This window comes from Astatotilapia calliptera, chromosome 3 (assembly GCF_964374335.1).
Source record: "Astatotilapia calliptera chromosome 3, fAstCal68.1, whole genome shotgun sequence".
NCBI lineage: Eukaryota > Metazoa > Chordata > Actinopteri > Cichliformes > Cichlidae > Astatotilapia > Astatotilapia calliptera.
The window spans coordinates 9,969,879-9,983,570 of NC_137424.1; the positions used below are offsets into that span (position 1 = coordinate 9,969,879).

At 46.8% G+C, this 13,692-nt stretch overlaps 1 protein-coding gene across 2 annotated transcripts in view; it reads right to left on the reverse strand.

The window, feature by feature from the left end:
• rap1gds1 (RAP1, GTP-GDP dissociation stimulator 1) overlaps nucleotides 1-12,965 on the reverse strand; it is a 25,802-nt gene extending 12,837 nt beyond the window's left edge. Inside the window, exons 1-5 of one of the 2 annotated variants that reach the window (XM_026158394.2) lie at nucleotides 12,700-12,965; nucleotides 9,315-9,422; nucleotides 6,680-6,802; nucleotides 5,004-5,129; nucleotides 1,203-1,349 (exon numbers count right to left, since the gene is read on the reverse strand). In XM_026158394.2, the coding sequence (XP_026014179.1) occupies nucleotides 1,203-1,349; nucleotides 5,004-5,129; nucleotides 6,680-6,802; nucleotides 9,315-9,422; nucleotides 12,700-12,703 (508 nt within the window). In that variant the 5' untranslated portion in view covers nucleotides 12,704-12,965. The remainder of the gene's footprint in view (nucleotides 1-1,202; nucleotides 1,350-5,003; nucleotides 5,130-6,679; nucleotides 6,803-9,314; nucleotides 9,423-12,699) is intronic. The other variant, XM_026158402.2, reaches the window with a different exon arrangement.
• Nucleotides 12,966-13,692: the final 727 nt, after the last annotated feature.

Consider the following 13,692-nt stretch of genomic DNA (forward strand, 5'->3'; position numbering starts at 1 on the left):
ATCATGGTTCCCTTTGATGGGGACAGCTTGCAGCCATTCGAGGCTGTTTCCCCTCTAATGCAGTTACTATTGGTCAGTCTCACTGGTTCATCACTGTCAGAAACCAACCATTAAAACGAGCGCTACCAAAACCACCGGTCCACATTCCAGCTGCCAAAACTGTCACGCTGAAGGTGAGCTAGACGCCACCGATCCTGTTCAAACCCGTCTCTGCACATTACACTAGGCTATGATCAAACCCTGTGTCATTGCTTCAACAGCAGCTACACGTGAAGTCAACCCCACCAGTGCCACCTGTCAGCCTCCATCTAGGGTCACCTACAAATAAATGTGATCTTTAGAAACCATGACCTCTGACCTTGAGGTCAAACATTTTCAGTAGAAGCACCCATGATGTTAACCTTATTCACAGTCACAGGATTTTTAGAAAACGTGACCTTTGACCTCGCTTCTGGTTTGATTTATAAAGACCTACGTCACCTCACTGTCATGTAATCACATTCACAAACTCGAGTGACCACGCCACCCAGCGGGGCGCCGCCTACACCACCCAGAGGGGGCGCTCATTTTATTAATGAGCGACAATAAAAACAACAACACTGGTCTTTCAAAGTGAAATGTTCATGTTAGAAATCGTCCCGTTTTAAAGTGTAGCTGCATTTGACATCTATCAAAAAGACATGAACACCTTGATCGCATTCATGTGCCAACATTTCCACGTGTGCGTGTTTACGTGTGAATGATTGTTCGTGTCTGTAAGACTTTAGAGGCCGAGGAAGAGCTGCGAGCTGTCAGCATCCTGACCTTTGTGACCAAAGTTTTGGTGCAGCTGAAAGCCAGCCGTCATGAAGTGTAGCTGTTCATGTTAACAATAATCCAGTGTGTTAAACTGTGCTCGTGTCATCACCGCTGCTGTGCTATCAGTGTTCGTCAACGTCAACAAAGGATTACAGCCGAATGACAGTGACAGACACGCCCCCTGGAGTCAGGCAGAGCAACATGAGGCATGGAGGAGTGCTAGCCTCGCAGCAATAATGGCACATTAGATGTGAAGCTGAAACAAAGAACAGGAGAGAGCACAGGAGAGTAGAAACCAGGCAAGAAAAGAATCTGTCGGATTCTACTGTGTCTGCACTGAAACAGAACATCCGCTCATTAGTTAGGATGAGTTAGAGTGCTTCTTTGGGGGAGATGGTCATTACCATTATCATTGCTATAGTTCATCAGCATGCCACAAAAGACAGTCAAGAGCTTCTCATTTGCCGGCTCAGTATTTTGGGAGAGGGACTTTATGTGTTCAGCTACTATCTGAGCCCCTCCTGCCAGGTCAACTGCACTCCTGCCCTCATCTGCAAAACAAAGAGGCCGGGACACAAATCAGCCACACAGCAAAGACAGATGGTCAAAAACAACCTGGAACATGGAAAAGCAAGGTTAAGTGATCAGAGCATTCATAGAGCCATTTAAACCACGGCTGTCAAAGGTCAAAGGTGAACGACAAAGGAAAGGACTACGGCGACGCTTCAGGTCCAGTCCGAAGCAGACGGGTCGTTGTCATGGTTCAGCTTCATAGATGTTGTTTGTTCTGCTTATCAGCCACCGTTCATGTAAGTAACCCAGCTAGCTTTGTGTGGCAGCAATAAGACGCAGCGAATCAGCAGCTTTGCAGATGTAATCAAAGCTCCAGCGAGCCAAAGCGTCCTCAGACAGGACATCGATCCCCGAGCTTTCAGTGCGATACAGGAACCATGTGCCGCTCACCAGAGACCTGTCTGCGCTGCTGCTGGTCTTCAACACCACTGACTGGACTGAAGCCCATCACTGTGTGACGCTGTAGACACTCGGACACTCGCCTCCACACGTAGATAAAACCAGCATCCACCGACTGTCATAAAGCGTTCCCTACCAGGAATCAAGAGGCCAAATATCCAGCTGGGATTATGTTTGTTGATGGCAAAGCCTGGTCCAGGTCAGGATCCACACATTAGTGGATTTATATTTCAGAGAAAGAGACGTGTAACCAAATGTGTGTTCTCTTAAAGTCGTATCCTGTGATTTCACTGGAAAAAACAAACAACTCAAGATTGCGAGTGTAGGTGACACATCCGAGGCCTCTGCTGGGCTCTAAGCCACCCCAGTTACCTGGACTGGTCTCCTGCTGTGTTTTTGCCTCGAATAGTCAAACTGTGGTTTCCACATGTTGCAGAACTGGTTTCTGTGTTGTATTGTTGGATGTTGCTGAGGTAGAGCCTTTGTAGGTGCTAGGGTCCACATTTAGTCCTGCGTGACACCAGTTTAAACTGGGTTTGGGCATAAAACACGTACTGTTGGCCTTTATAAAGAGCGCACAGGCTTCCATGGACGAGGCGTTTTTGTGACCCAGGTCCTTTCTTGATGTGCAGACGGCAGGGAGGGAGACATTTAACCTGAACACACCGACAGTTGTGGGCTGGATATGGTGTCACAGCTGCACAGAGGCTTTGCTGAGAGTCGCCCTTTATTTATATATATAGATCAACAAACCACCTCAATCTGATCAATGAGGTGACCCGAACTCCAACTTGAAGGAGTCAGGTAACATCACCAACGACCTTCTTCCATCTGCAGTCGGAGGTGTTGGTTCTTCTGACCATCCTGAGGCACAACTTTCACCTCCTGTCCACTGAAGTTTAAAACAACATGGCTGAAGAACGCAGCGAGCGAGGGATGACGATGCTGACCCATCATCGTAGGACAGCAACGACCATCCAATCAGACAGTTATCTTCATACATCACTGACCAAACAAACATCTGTTTTTATTACACTGACAAACGGTTTCATGCTGATTGAGCTCTGACACCATGTGACATTAAACACACACACACACACACACACACACACACACACACACACACACACACACACACACACACACACACACACACACACACACACACACACACACACACACACACACACCCCGTGTGGCATATTTAGCATCAGCAGTCTCAGAGCATTGAAGTAACTTTGGGTCAGTCCGGCGCCTCAGGTTCGTCTGTACTCCACTGCGTTGACAGTACAGACCCGACATTAAAACACTGTGCGACCCACAGTCCTCCACCACCTCCACCACCTCCACCACCTCCATCACCTCCATCACCTGAAGCCTTTCTCCTTTAAGGACTTAAACTGCCACCGTAAGCCTACATTTAGCAAGTGCATATAATCTGGTGTGAGACGGTCATCAGAGGCTGGCACTGATGGCGGGCCGTGTCTCGTTATGCGTGCTCGGAAATGTGACCACGTGTGGCGTTGCTATAGCAACCGTACTGCAGTATGACACATAAAATCTGGATTTTTGGACAACATAATATAGCACAAAGTAAAGTGTGCATGAAGCGGCGCTGAGGTAACAGAGCGTCACAGCTCTCTGCACACGCTCCCAACGACGTGCCGTCCTGGCAGGAATGCTTACTCCCAGAGATTTACTGGTGATTCCCACGTTCAGGAATCCCATCTAAACTTCACCCTGACTACTCTGCCTCCATGGTGATTCATGCTGTCACCCACCTTGTTGACACAACGGCTGTATCCCAATCCAGGGTCTGCAGCCTCAAAGGCCGCATTTTAAGGCCGATTACGTCACAGCGGCGCGACGAAGGCTGTCCCAATTCAAAGGCTGCTCGAAATGCGTCCTTCATTTCCCTGAATTTTAAGGCTGTGGCAGTGTAGACTTCGTGGCCCAACATATCCCAGAATGCATAGCGCGGCGGTGGGTGTGGATAAATTTGCCGAAAAAAAAACGGCGGATGATGGGCGGCCGAAGAGTAAACTTTAAGTACTGAATATGATGTCACTTATTTATGTGCAAATGTTTAATAACGAAGAACAAAACATTAGTGTTGGCCACACAAAGTCATGTGACATTAGTGACGTTTGTACTAACTTGGTTTTAAAGCCTTTAAATATACTCCGTCCAATAGCTGAGCTTAATCAGAGAATGATCAAAGCTCAGGTAGAAACAAACAAATGAACAAAAGATTGTCTCCTTCATCTCTGTCAAACACAGCTGTATGTAACGTTTCTAGCTGTTAGTATCATGGTTGCTAGGCAACCTGGGCAGCGCAACGGAGGCTAGACCGTCCCTCGCACTTCCGGCCTTAGCGGTCTTTGAGTACGCGGCCCTCGAGGATCGTTGAGGCTGCGTACAGCCATACAGACAGTGTACAGGAGTCTGTGATTTAAACTGCCACACAGCTGCACACAGCTGCACACAGCAACGACACTACGAGGCACCTTAAGAAGAAAGCAGCAGTTTGTCACAACATGGAGGCTCCGCCCCACAGCGCCTCTCACAGCACCTGCGAGGCCTTTAAAGTCGGCTCACACACACACGTGCGCACACAGCAAAGCACAACTAGCATGAGTGCACATGAGTGCAGGACGCAGCACAGATCCTCCCTGCTGCAGGAAGGACGATGAGATTTCTTTAATGGTCATTTCCTCTGTGGTTTGTGCTGGACATGCGTCCTGTTGGGTACGAAGGTTGGGGTATTCACTCCTCCACACACCCAGCTTGTTAGCAACACAACAGAATATGCACGGACCTGACAGCTGTGACTTACATGTCACTGTTTACATGTACCAACTGCATCTGCACTGCAGCCGTCAGCACTGCAGCTGCAGTGTCTGCAGCAGAGCGTCATCGAGGCCTGAAGCTTCTAGAGCTCAATCAGGAGCCCGACCCTCAGACACAGGCTACATGTACCAGTTTCAACACTATCATTAAGATGAATAAGCTGTCTTAATTACACAAGTACAGCGCTCACACACTTCCCCTCTAATGTTTCTAACTAGACACGGTACAGCTGCAACACTCAAGGTTCAGGAGGCGGGACAGTCAATCAGTGTGTCGTCAGAACATGTGAACATCACATTATCCATAAATAAATGACGTACCTAAACTCCAAATCCTTCTGCACCACGTGCTGTGAAGACTGAGTGTGTGAGACTCCTACTTACGGCTGTCGTAACAGATGTTGCCCAGAGCTCGGCCAGTCTGCAGCAGCACCTCCTGATCGGTGGAGTTGAGCAGCTGGACTAAAGGAGGGATGAGGCCGGCTTCCACACAGGGACTCCGCATGAACTCTGGAAGCAGAAAACAGGTCAGCATCCAGCTGTGTCAGATTACCAAGCTCAGAGCATCAGCTACATACAAAGGCCGTTATTTCATCTTCACATGCTTAAACCAGCTGAGCCCAACCAAGAGACTGGAAACATCGTCCTTTCATCAGACACAATCAGACTTTCTGTTAGGCAGTGGTCAGGGATGGCTTCGTACCAGCACTTACTAATGTTACGTTAGAGACCAGGAAATGAAACAGGAAGTAGATTACTGACTGCTGAATGAACAACTGACAGTCGTCGTATCCTGTCTGTGGGAAGGAGGCCTCATCAGTCAGTGTGGATCATTTGGGCTGTCGAGTGGATAAGACGCTGTAGCAGCAGCTTGATATAATCAGGTGAAACTGCTGGACTGTCTGTAGCCCAGCAGACGTTTCCAGAAGCAGTGGCATAAATGCCAGCAGGTCACTGCCACGCTTGGCAAACTGAGTGATGATCAGCTGCAGGAAAGCCAGCCATCATCCTGACCTTCTCCTGTTCTGATCATTGTCTGTCTTTAAACCACACTCAGGAAACAGAAGCCATGCATGGATCCTGTGCTCACACAATAACCTGCACGGACAGTTTGGCTCTGAAATCCACATAAACATGACCCCTGTGACCCCTGTGACCCCTGTGCGCCGACAACGCTCACGCGAGTGTCAGAACTGATCCGCAGAGAAGCCAGGTAGGAATGCAGACACCCAGGAGGAACGACAGGCTGCCCACAGCAGGAGGAAGAAGCCACTGATGCCAAGACTAGGGGCTGTGAGTGTCAGATCCACAGTCCGGGATGAAACAAAGTGTCAGCACATACGTGTGATGAGCTCACATGTATGTGCAGCTACCGCAAACAGGCAGCTGAAGACTGATGGTGACGCAGAACAGTCCCCTCCATGAGGACTTGGTCACCCGTGAAGCTTCCCTCCTATCATCATCATCACTGCACAAAGGTGCCCCAGAGCAGAGCAGAAGATCCAAACTGGGAGCCAGCAGAGTGGCTGGGACAGGCCTCAGGAGCCGGAGTCCTGCAGCTTTGAGATCACCCTGCTGAACACGCCTGAATCAGGTGAAGAGCTCATGTTCAGGGCCTCATTCAGCATTTAACTCAGCTGACATGTGTAAAACCTGCAGGACACTCGAGGCCTGGAGTTCCCACCCTGGTAAAGAAACATCTGTGCCGCATACGACGCGAGGTCCCCAAGACGCCACCACAGCTGCTTCAGAACAACTGGGCTCCTCCTCCTACGTGTTCCTGCGTGACGTCAGGTCCCGCACAGTCGAGCAGCTGCTAACCAACCAGATATACGGCGTTAAGAACCCCGACAACAGAGGAGCAGGGTCCAGGCGTGACATCAGGTGTGTGTGCAGCGCAGCCCTAAAACCACCAGGATACTACACAGGTAGATGAAGGAAGGAAGGAAGGAAGGAAGGAAGGAAGGAAGGAAGGAAGGAGGGAAGCAGCTCGCTCCCTCTTTTGAGATGTAGGAAAGAATCGTGTTAGTGGGGGAATAAACCTAGAAAGCAAACCTCACCATTTTTTGCCACCTCGGCTATAATGTTGGCGACTTTGGGTGTGCAGGAGGACTGTGGGTGTAACAGGGTGGGGAACAGGGGCAGGACGCCCATCTCATGGATCTTCATGCTGGCTTCAGTGCCTGAGGAAGGAAACACAATTTAGTCGAATCATGTGAACGCATCTGAAAACCTTTATTCATGTAAAGCATTCATGTGGAAGTAACAGTGGTTAACGTAGCTCCATATCTACTGCGGCACTTCTCTGCCTACACTGACATTAAATCAGGCGCAGCTTTACTGTTGTTTCTTACAGAGGCAAACATTAAGTGTTTATTGGAACACTGCTGAATTATACAACCAGATACTGTCAGGATGGTCATTTTGCTTCAAACATCCTGCATTGACTCGTGCATGTGGAACTAATGTGTGAGGGAAGAAATCTTTGTGTCCAGTGAACAATTATTTACCATCTTAACACAAAACTGCTGTGCAGCATCAAAAGAGGGATTGTTGTGAGTTATTGTGCAGGAAGTGCAAAAACGATGACTAGGAAATGTTCCTGTGTTGTGTCGTACGGTGATGTTTGCAGCAGCTGAGCAGAAACAAAGATCAGGGACACGTTTCGTTTGCTAAATTCTTTTAGAGAACATGTTTGAGTCTTTACAGCTCCACCAACTCCACGGTTGTTCTGGGCTGCATTTCAGAATAATGACAAAGCCTGATGAAAGTTTTTGAAATAAAGCTTTGGACAGATTCTCTGCACTGGCAGACCAGTGAGCCCAGTACAGAAGAGGGCAGGTCCACTGGGAAAGAAAGGAACTGGATACGTCTTATTTATTTTGCAGACCTCTGCTGTCACAGGTTGTTTCTCAGAGCATTTGATGGTGCAGGAAACTGGACTCACTGACACCTCCACTCTGTCTGCATCTGTCTGCAGCACAGACCTGCATCTAGAAGTGTTGTGATGGTCCGTCTCTCATCACTGTTAGTCATCTTTTCCTCACAGCACCGTTCATCTCAAATGGGCATCTTTATATTTTTAGTGCCGTCATCACGACTGACGCGATTAACAATGAACCCCTCTGAGAGCAGACCGAGTCTAAGGCTGCGTTCACACTGCAGGCGAAAGCGCATCAAATCCGACTTTTCTGACCCTCTGCGACCATCTATCCATCATGGTGACAGTGTGAACGGCACAAATCCCATATCTTCAAATCCGATCTGGGTCACTTTCGTATGTGGTGCTGAATCCGATACACAGCTGATGTTTCAGAAAGCGACTGCTGTGTGATGGTCAGGTCGCATTAAATCCATTTTTTATGTCACTGACACAAGACAGACGGCAATTATCAGCGCCGGAGAAGACATCGCGAACGCTTCCATCCAGTGAAACTGCTGGGAACACAACGTGAACATTTTATTTGTACTGTATAATCTGCAGATCCTGACAGAAATCTGCAGCTATGAAGCAGCTCCTCTAAAACAGCAACAAGGATCATTATTAGGCCACATGTAGATAACACAATAACTTTAGAACTTAAAGCTAAACTGGGAAACGTAAATCAATGAGCGTTCATTCTGAAAGACCTGCTGCTTTTCTCTTTGAACATTTGTTGTGGCTCATTAATAAGACAGAAGCACTTCTGTGAGCAGCTGTAAGCATCGTCTCCTAAACGCACTTTATTCACCCCTGAAACATACTCCTGTCAGAAACACGCACACGTTGGATTTTGCATTTTCTAAGAACATAATCGGAGCAATGACATAATCGCGCTGTGCTTCCATGTCAGCATAACCCGAGTGCGAGCATCGCTTGGTCTCACTTGCTCGGCGTGCACAGCTGCTCCAAGCATCTACAGCAGTACTTTAATGAAAGGCTCACATTATGATTCTGTCCTAATGATCGAATCCCTGAACAACTTTCAAAGGCACACATACAGGTAAGTATAACAAAGTATTTGCTTGTCTGCCTTCACGTATGAGCCTTTCTTAATCCACAGGTTTAATACGCAGCTATAACAGGTCCATCAGGACGGCACCGGGTTAGGGCTGTATTTGTCTCACACTCTTCACTCCAGTTCATCCCAAAGGTCCTCCTGGGTGGAGCTCAGGACTGTTGCTCCACACCAAATGCACTCCTCCGTGTGTTTTACGGACCCTGCTTTGTGCAGCGGTGAGCAGTCGTGTGGGAACAGGAAGAGGCCGGCCCCCAACTGTTCCCACAAAGCTGGGACCTTGAAGTTGTCCAAAATGTCTCAGTGTGCTGAAATGAGTTATTTTCAGTGGAACTAAGAGGTCCAACTCCTATAAATCAACCCTTCACCCCCACCAAACATGGCACTGTGCAATAAGTCACGCTGATCAGTGCTTGTTGTTATAGTGGTCCATCTATGAAACTGTGTGTACTGTAACTCAACCAATCAATTCATTTATTCAGAGCACATCTGAAAAGTGATCATTCTGCGAGGACATGCAGAAGACTAAAAACCGAGGACGGGTTAAGTACAGTTCATTTGTAAACACACGGATTTACGAGCTCAAGTCCAAACATGAAGACTGATATTTATTCACGTTTCTGAGTTGTAGTTCGGAAACGTGGTCCAAGGGAGGCGTGCTGACAGATGCACGCGGAGGTTACACGCCTGTACTCACTGTTGTTGGCGAGGGCTTTCAGCAGGCAGTCCAAACAGCTCTCCACACTGTCAGTCGCGCTGTCTGTTGACGCGATCTTCAGCTTCTCTAGGGCGTCACTCAGGTTGTCTGGAAGCAGAAACATTTCATCACCAAAGGTCTGACAGGCAGACGTAGACTGTGGAACTGTGGGAAAAAGCTTTGAATGAAGTTTAACATTCAGCCTTCGAAGCTAATAAAGTACTGTACCTGCAGACTGCACGTCTCCACACCACACACATGATATTGCTTTTTTAATTTTACACTGGTTTCATATTATGTCTGCAGCTTCTCTGTCTCTGGATCTACAGTAACTGCACCTCACCGGTGCTCTGGACAGTACACCAGTTGGCTTAAGTGTGGTACAAACAACCCATAAATACAACAGATTACTAATACTTTCCAGTGCTGCCATCATCGAGTACTAATCTAATACCACTGTTAAATTATGCAAGTGTAATGCTCAGTGGGAGAAGAGACTGGGAGTTGTAACCACACAGCTCAACTATATTTCCAATAACATCAACATCATCTGTGTGGTGTGCTGATGATTATGTCACATGATGCAACCACAAAGTGGCGAGAGTTCAAAACGTGCTGATAAAGAACTAAAACAAAGTCACGTCTACTCTGAAGAAGCAGCCTCACATCTGCCATTTGGCCTGACACTCTGTCACATGTTTCAGTACGACTTTGCTAAGCTACGAAGCTGCACCGCTTGATGGATTGTTGGAGCGTTACGGCTATCGTAGGCGGAGCCTCGCGGAGTGATACGTACTGTGCTTCAACATAATGTTACCGTATTGTGTGTGTATAACCTCTTTTTAAGTGTTGTGGATATTATACATGGTTGTGCTGAGGATATGTCGGCCAGTTTCCACTGGAAATGCCTTTTGGTTAAACTGTCAGCGAGGAATTTGCACTGTTACATTTTTATATAACTTTAATACACATAAAAACAGCTGCTTGTTTAAGTGCAAATACATTGACGTTTGTTTGTTTTTTGCACTAATAAAGTTGTGGAGTTGTAAAGTATTTTGTCTCGTGTCAATTATATCGTCAGTTATATCGTTATCGCAAATTTTCTAATGTATATCGTGATAAATGTTTTTGGTCATATCGCCCTGCTCTAATGCAAAGTATTAAAACATGTTAAAACACAACAGCCTTTTTAAACGTAGTGTAGTTTACTCATACGTCATCACTTACTGACTGCATATCCCACCTGTTTTAATGCAGTACAGTTATTATTATTATCACTCTTACTGTTCATGACAGTTAAAATGAATAACAATCATATAAGAAATAAAATTGTCGTATACGGGGCCCCATTCATGAGTGAATGAAACCAAGAGTAAACAGAGTAACTGTAATGTTGCTCATGTCTTTTCCAGACTGATTTAAGTGTACATGTTGTCTCCGTGTTCATTTTACATATGAGGTATAATGAAAGTGGGTGAACAGCACGAGGCTGTGTGGTTAGGTGTTGGTCATGTTGGAGCTCAGTTAGAACCATCGTTGAATGGCTGACCAGACTCCCCAACACATGTTTCCAGTGGACGTCTACCTGTAGACGTCCACCATCTACTTACAGTTTGTAAGTCAGATTTCTACCATATTATTCCATTTTTGCTCCTCACCTGTCGAGTGCGCCAATAAAAGCAGAAATACAAAACTAATTCAACTGCCAGTGTTTGTCATCTAGGGTTTAATTCTAATAACTCTTCTTTTTGCTCCCTCGTCTGCCTCTGCCTGAGCTAATATCATTTTCAAAGTGTCCCATTCTGACATATGCTATTCAGATAGCTTGAACGACTAAATATTAACATCAGTATCAGGTCTATAATGCAGTACTGGTGGGCAGAGAGAGCAATATGTCAGGAGGACAAAGGCAGAGTAAGAGCTTAGAGTGGGATGGAGGCGTTGATACAGGAAGGAAAACTGTCAACATGAAACATCCCTGAGGATCTGGTCACGTACTGACCCTCATCAGCCTCCTGTCCAAAATGTTTAATGATCTGATTTCGCTCATTCTTCTTCTCTTTATTTTATTCAGTTCAACTATGAGCAAGTAGTTGGCGACAGTGGGAAGGAAAAACTCCCTTTTAACAGGAAGAAACCTCCAGCAGGAGTGGCTTATTGTTGTGCCCAGTTACGGGTGAAAGAACAGGAACAGGACAAAAGACACGCTGTGGAAGAGAACCAGAGATGAGTAATAACTGATTATTACACCTGTCAGCATTTAATGAACCAGAGTAAAGAAAAAAGGTGAGAAAAGAGGAAACTCAGCACAGCGTGGAAAAGCCCCCACAGCCTACAGCTAGCTAACAGAGGACTCAGGGTCACCTGACCCAGCCCCGACTATCGCGAGCACTACAAGTCATCAATCTGCTGATCACGCAAACTGAGTCCCACGTAGCAACAAACCACTTGTTTAATATCTAAAACAGATTATAGGATGTTCGTCATTAGTTAGTGTAGTAGTGACTATGGGCAGCTTTAAGTGTTGTGCACACAAACAGTTCCTTAAAAAGTATCACAGGTGCTGATGCAGTGATCTGGCTGTCAGCTGCTAATGCACTGCACAACCCACACAAATGGCATGAACAGACATGATGGACATGATGCCAAATATACAGTTGGTGGAGTATTTTGCTTGCTTGAGCTGTCAATCACTGACGCCTCTTCTTCACAGCAGTGCTGCATTTGAAGCCTGACAGGTAAGCAGTAACACACAGTGAATGTACAGCATGCTTTAAGGCCAGCTCACACACAAACCTACAAAGATGCAGTGGTACATGAGCTCTGTGCTCAGTCTGTGCACAAACAAGATGCAGAAACAACAACGTCACATAGAGCAGTGCAATGCATCCAGCAGCACAAAGTGGGCTGCTGGATGCATTGCATAACAGCTGTGGACATGGAAGAGTGCCATGAGCTCCATCAGCAGCAGCGCACTGCCATTTCAGAGGATGCACATTCATCCAACCGAGCGCTGCTTCGACCGCTTTCCAGTCCCAGCTACGCTGCGGGGAAGCGGTGATCAAACGTAATACTCGTCCGGCTAAAGCGTTGTTACAAAGGGAGGCGCGGACAGTGGGTAACGCTACCCCACCCACCCAGCCGAGCACACGATCCAGCTACACTCAGCTTTTCATTAAAAACAGCGTTAAACGGGACACGGTGGAAGCAGAGCAGCACACGCAGTGGCTGCAACGCCGACACACAACGCCCGCCGTCAGACACACGTCGCATGTTGCGGCCGCTTTCATAACAAGCATCTGAGGATGCCCCGACTGAATGGCGAGAGCCGAGCTGGTTAGCAAACCCGGCACAGAGGGAGTCGGCTAGCTAGCAGTCTACTCACCCATCGTGGCAGGACGTGTCTGTGGAAGAGAAATTGGCGTGTTCAGCTCCGTAAACAGAGTAGTACTAGCGCCGCCGTTCGTCTTTTAAACTGCCTCAGAATCGTGAAGTTAGCGGGTGTAGGTTAGCTAGCTCGTTAGCCACTTTAAATAGCAACCACAGCCACAGGGCTGGTAGGTCAGGCTAATAGATCTGACTTCCTCTCACATCCACTTTCACAGTTACGACGTGTAGGCTGGGTCTCGTATCAGCGACTGGCTTTGACATGCCACTGTCAAGGTAGCCGGGCGGGCTTCACGCTGCGGCTTCCGGTCTTTCAGCTTAAAACATTTGGCAGCGCTTTGAGACCTGTCGATGGTGCTCATCGCTGCCCGAAAACGGAAAATGTGGCATAAAAGAGCGCACGTACTTTCCTTCCGTTACTAAAAGAGTCCTTATTTTCTCTCTCGCTGTCTTTTAGGACGGTCCTACACGGACTACAACTGTTTCTGCAGCCTAATGTAAAAGATTTCATGACCGCAACAGCGGAAAACAGTACTCAAAGGTCAAAGGCGGAGCCGCAGCAGTGGCAAAAGTACAGACCTCATGTTTTTAACTTAAGAACAATTTAATTTAATTTTAAAAAGTACAGGCTCTAAAATGTACTCAAAGTCATAAAGGTCAGTATTTTGATCCAACCTTTGAATTACACAGTTAACATACCTCTGTTTGTTTTGCATAGCATTTTATTTTTATATATGGATCCAGTATCTGATTTTTTTTTTAAAAAAAGCTTTAAATTTCCAGTTTCTCAAACACAGCAGTCCTTACCTCTCTTCTTCCTCCTCATCTCGTCCATCTGACTGACCCTCTTATTTCACTGGGAAATATGAAAGACACACTGTATGTCAAACTGCAATTCAATTCAATTTTAGTTATATAGCGCCAAATCACAACAAAGTCGCCTAAAGGCGCTTTATATTGTACAGTAGATACAGAGAAAAATCCAACAATC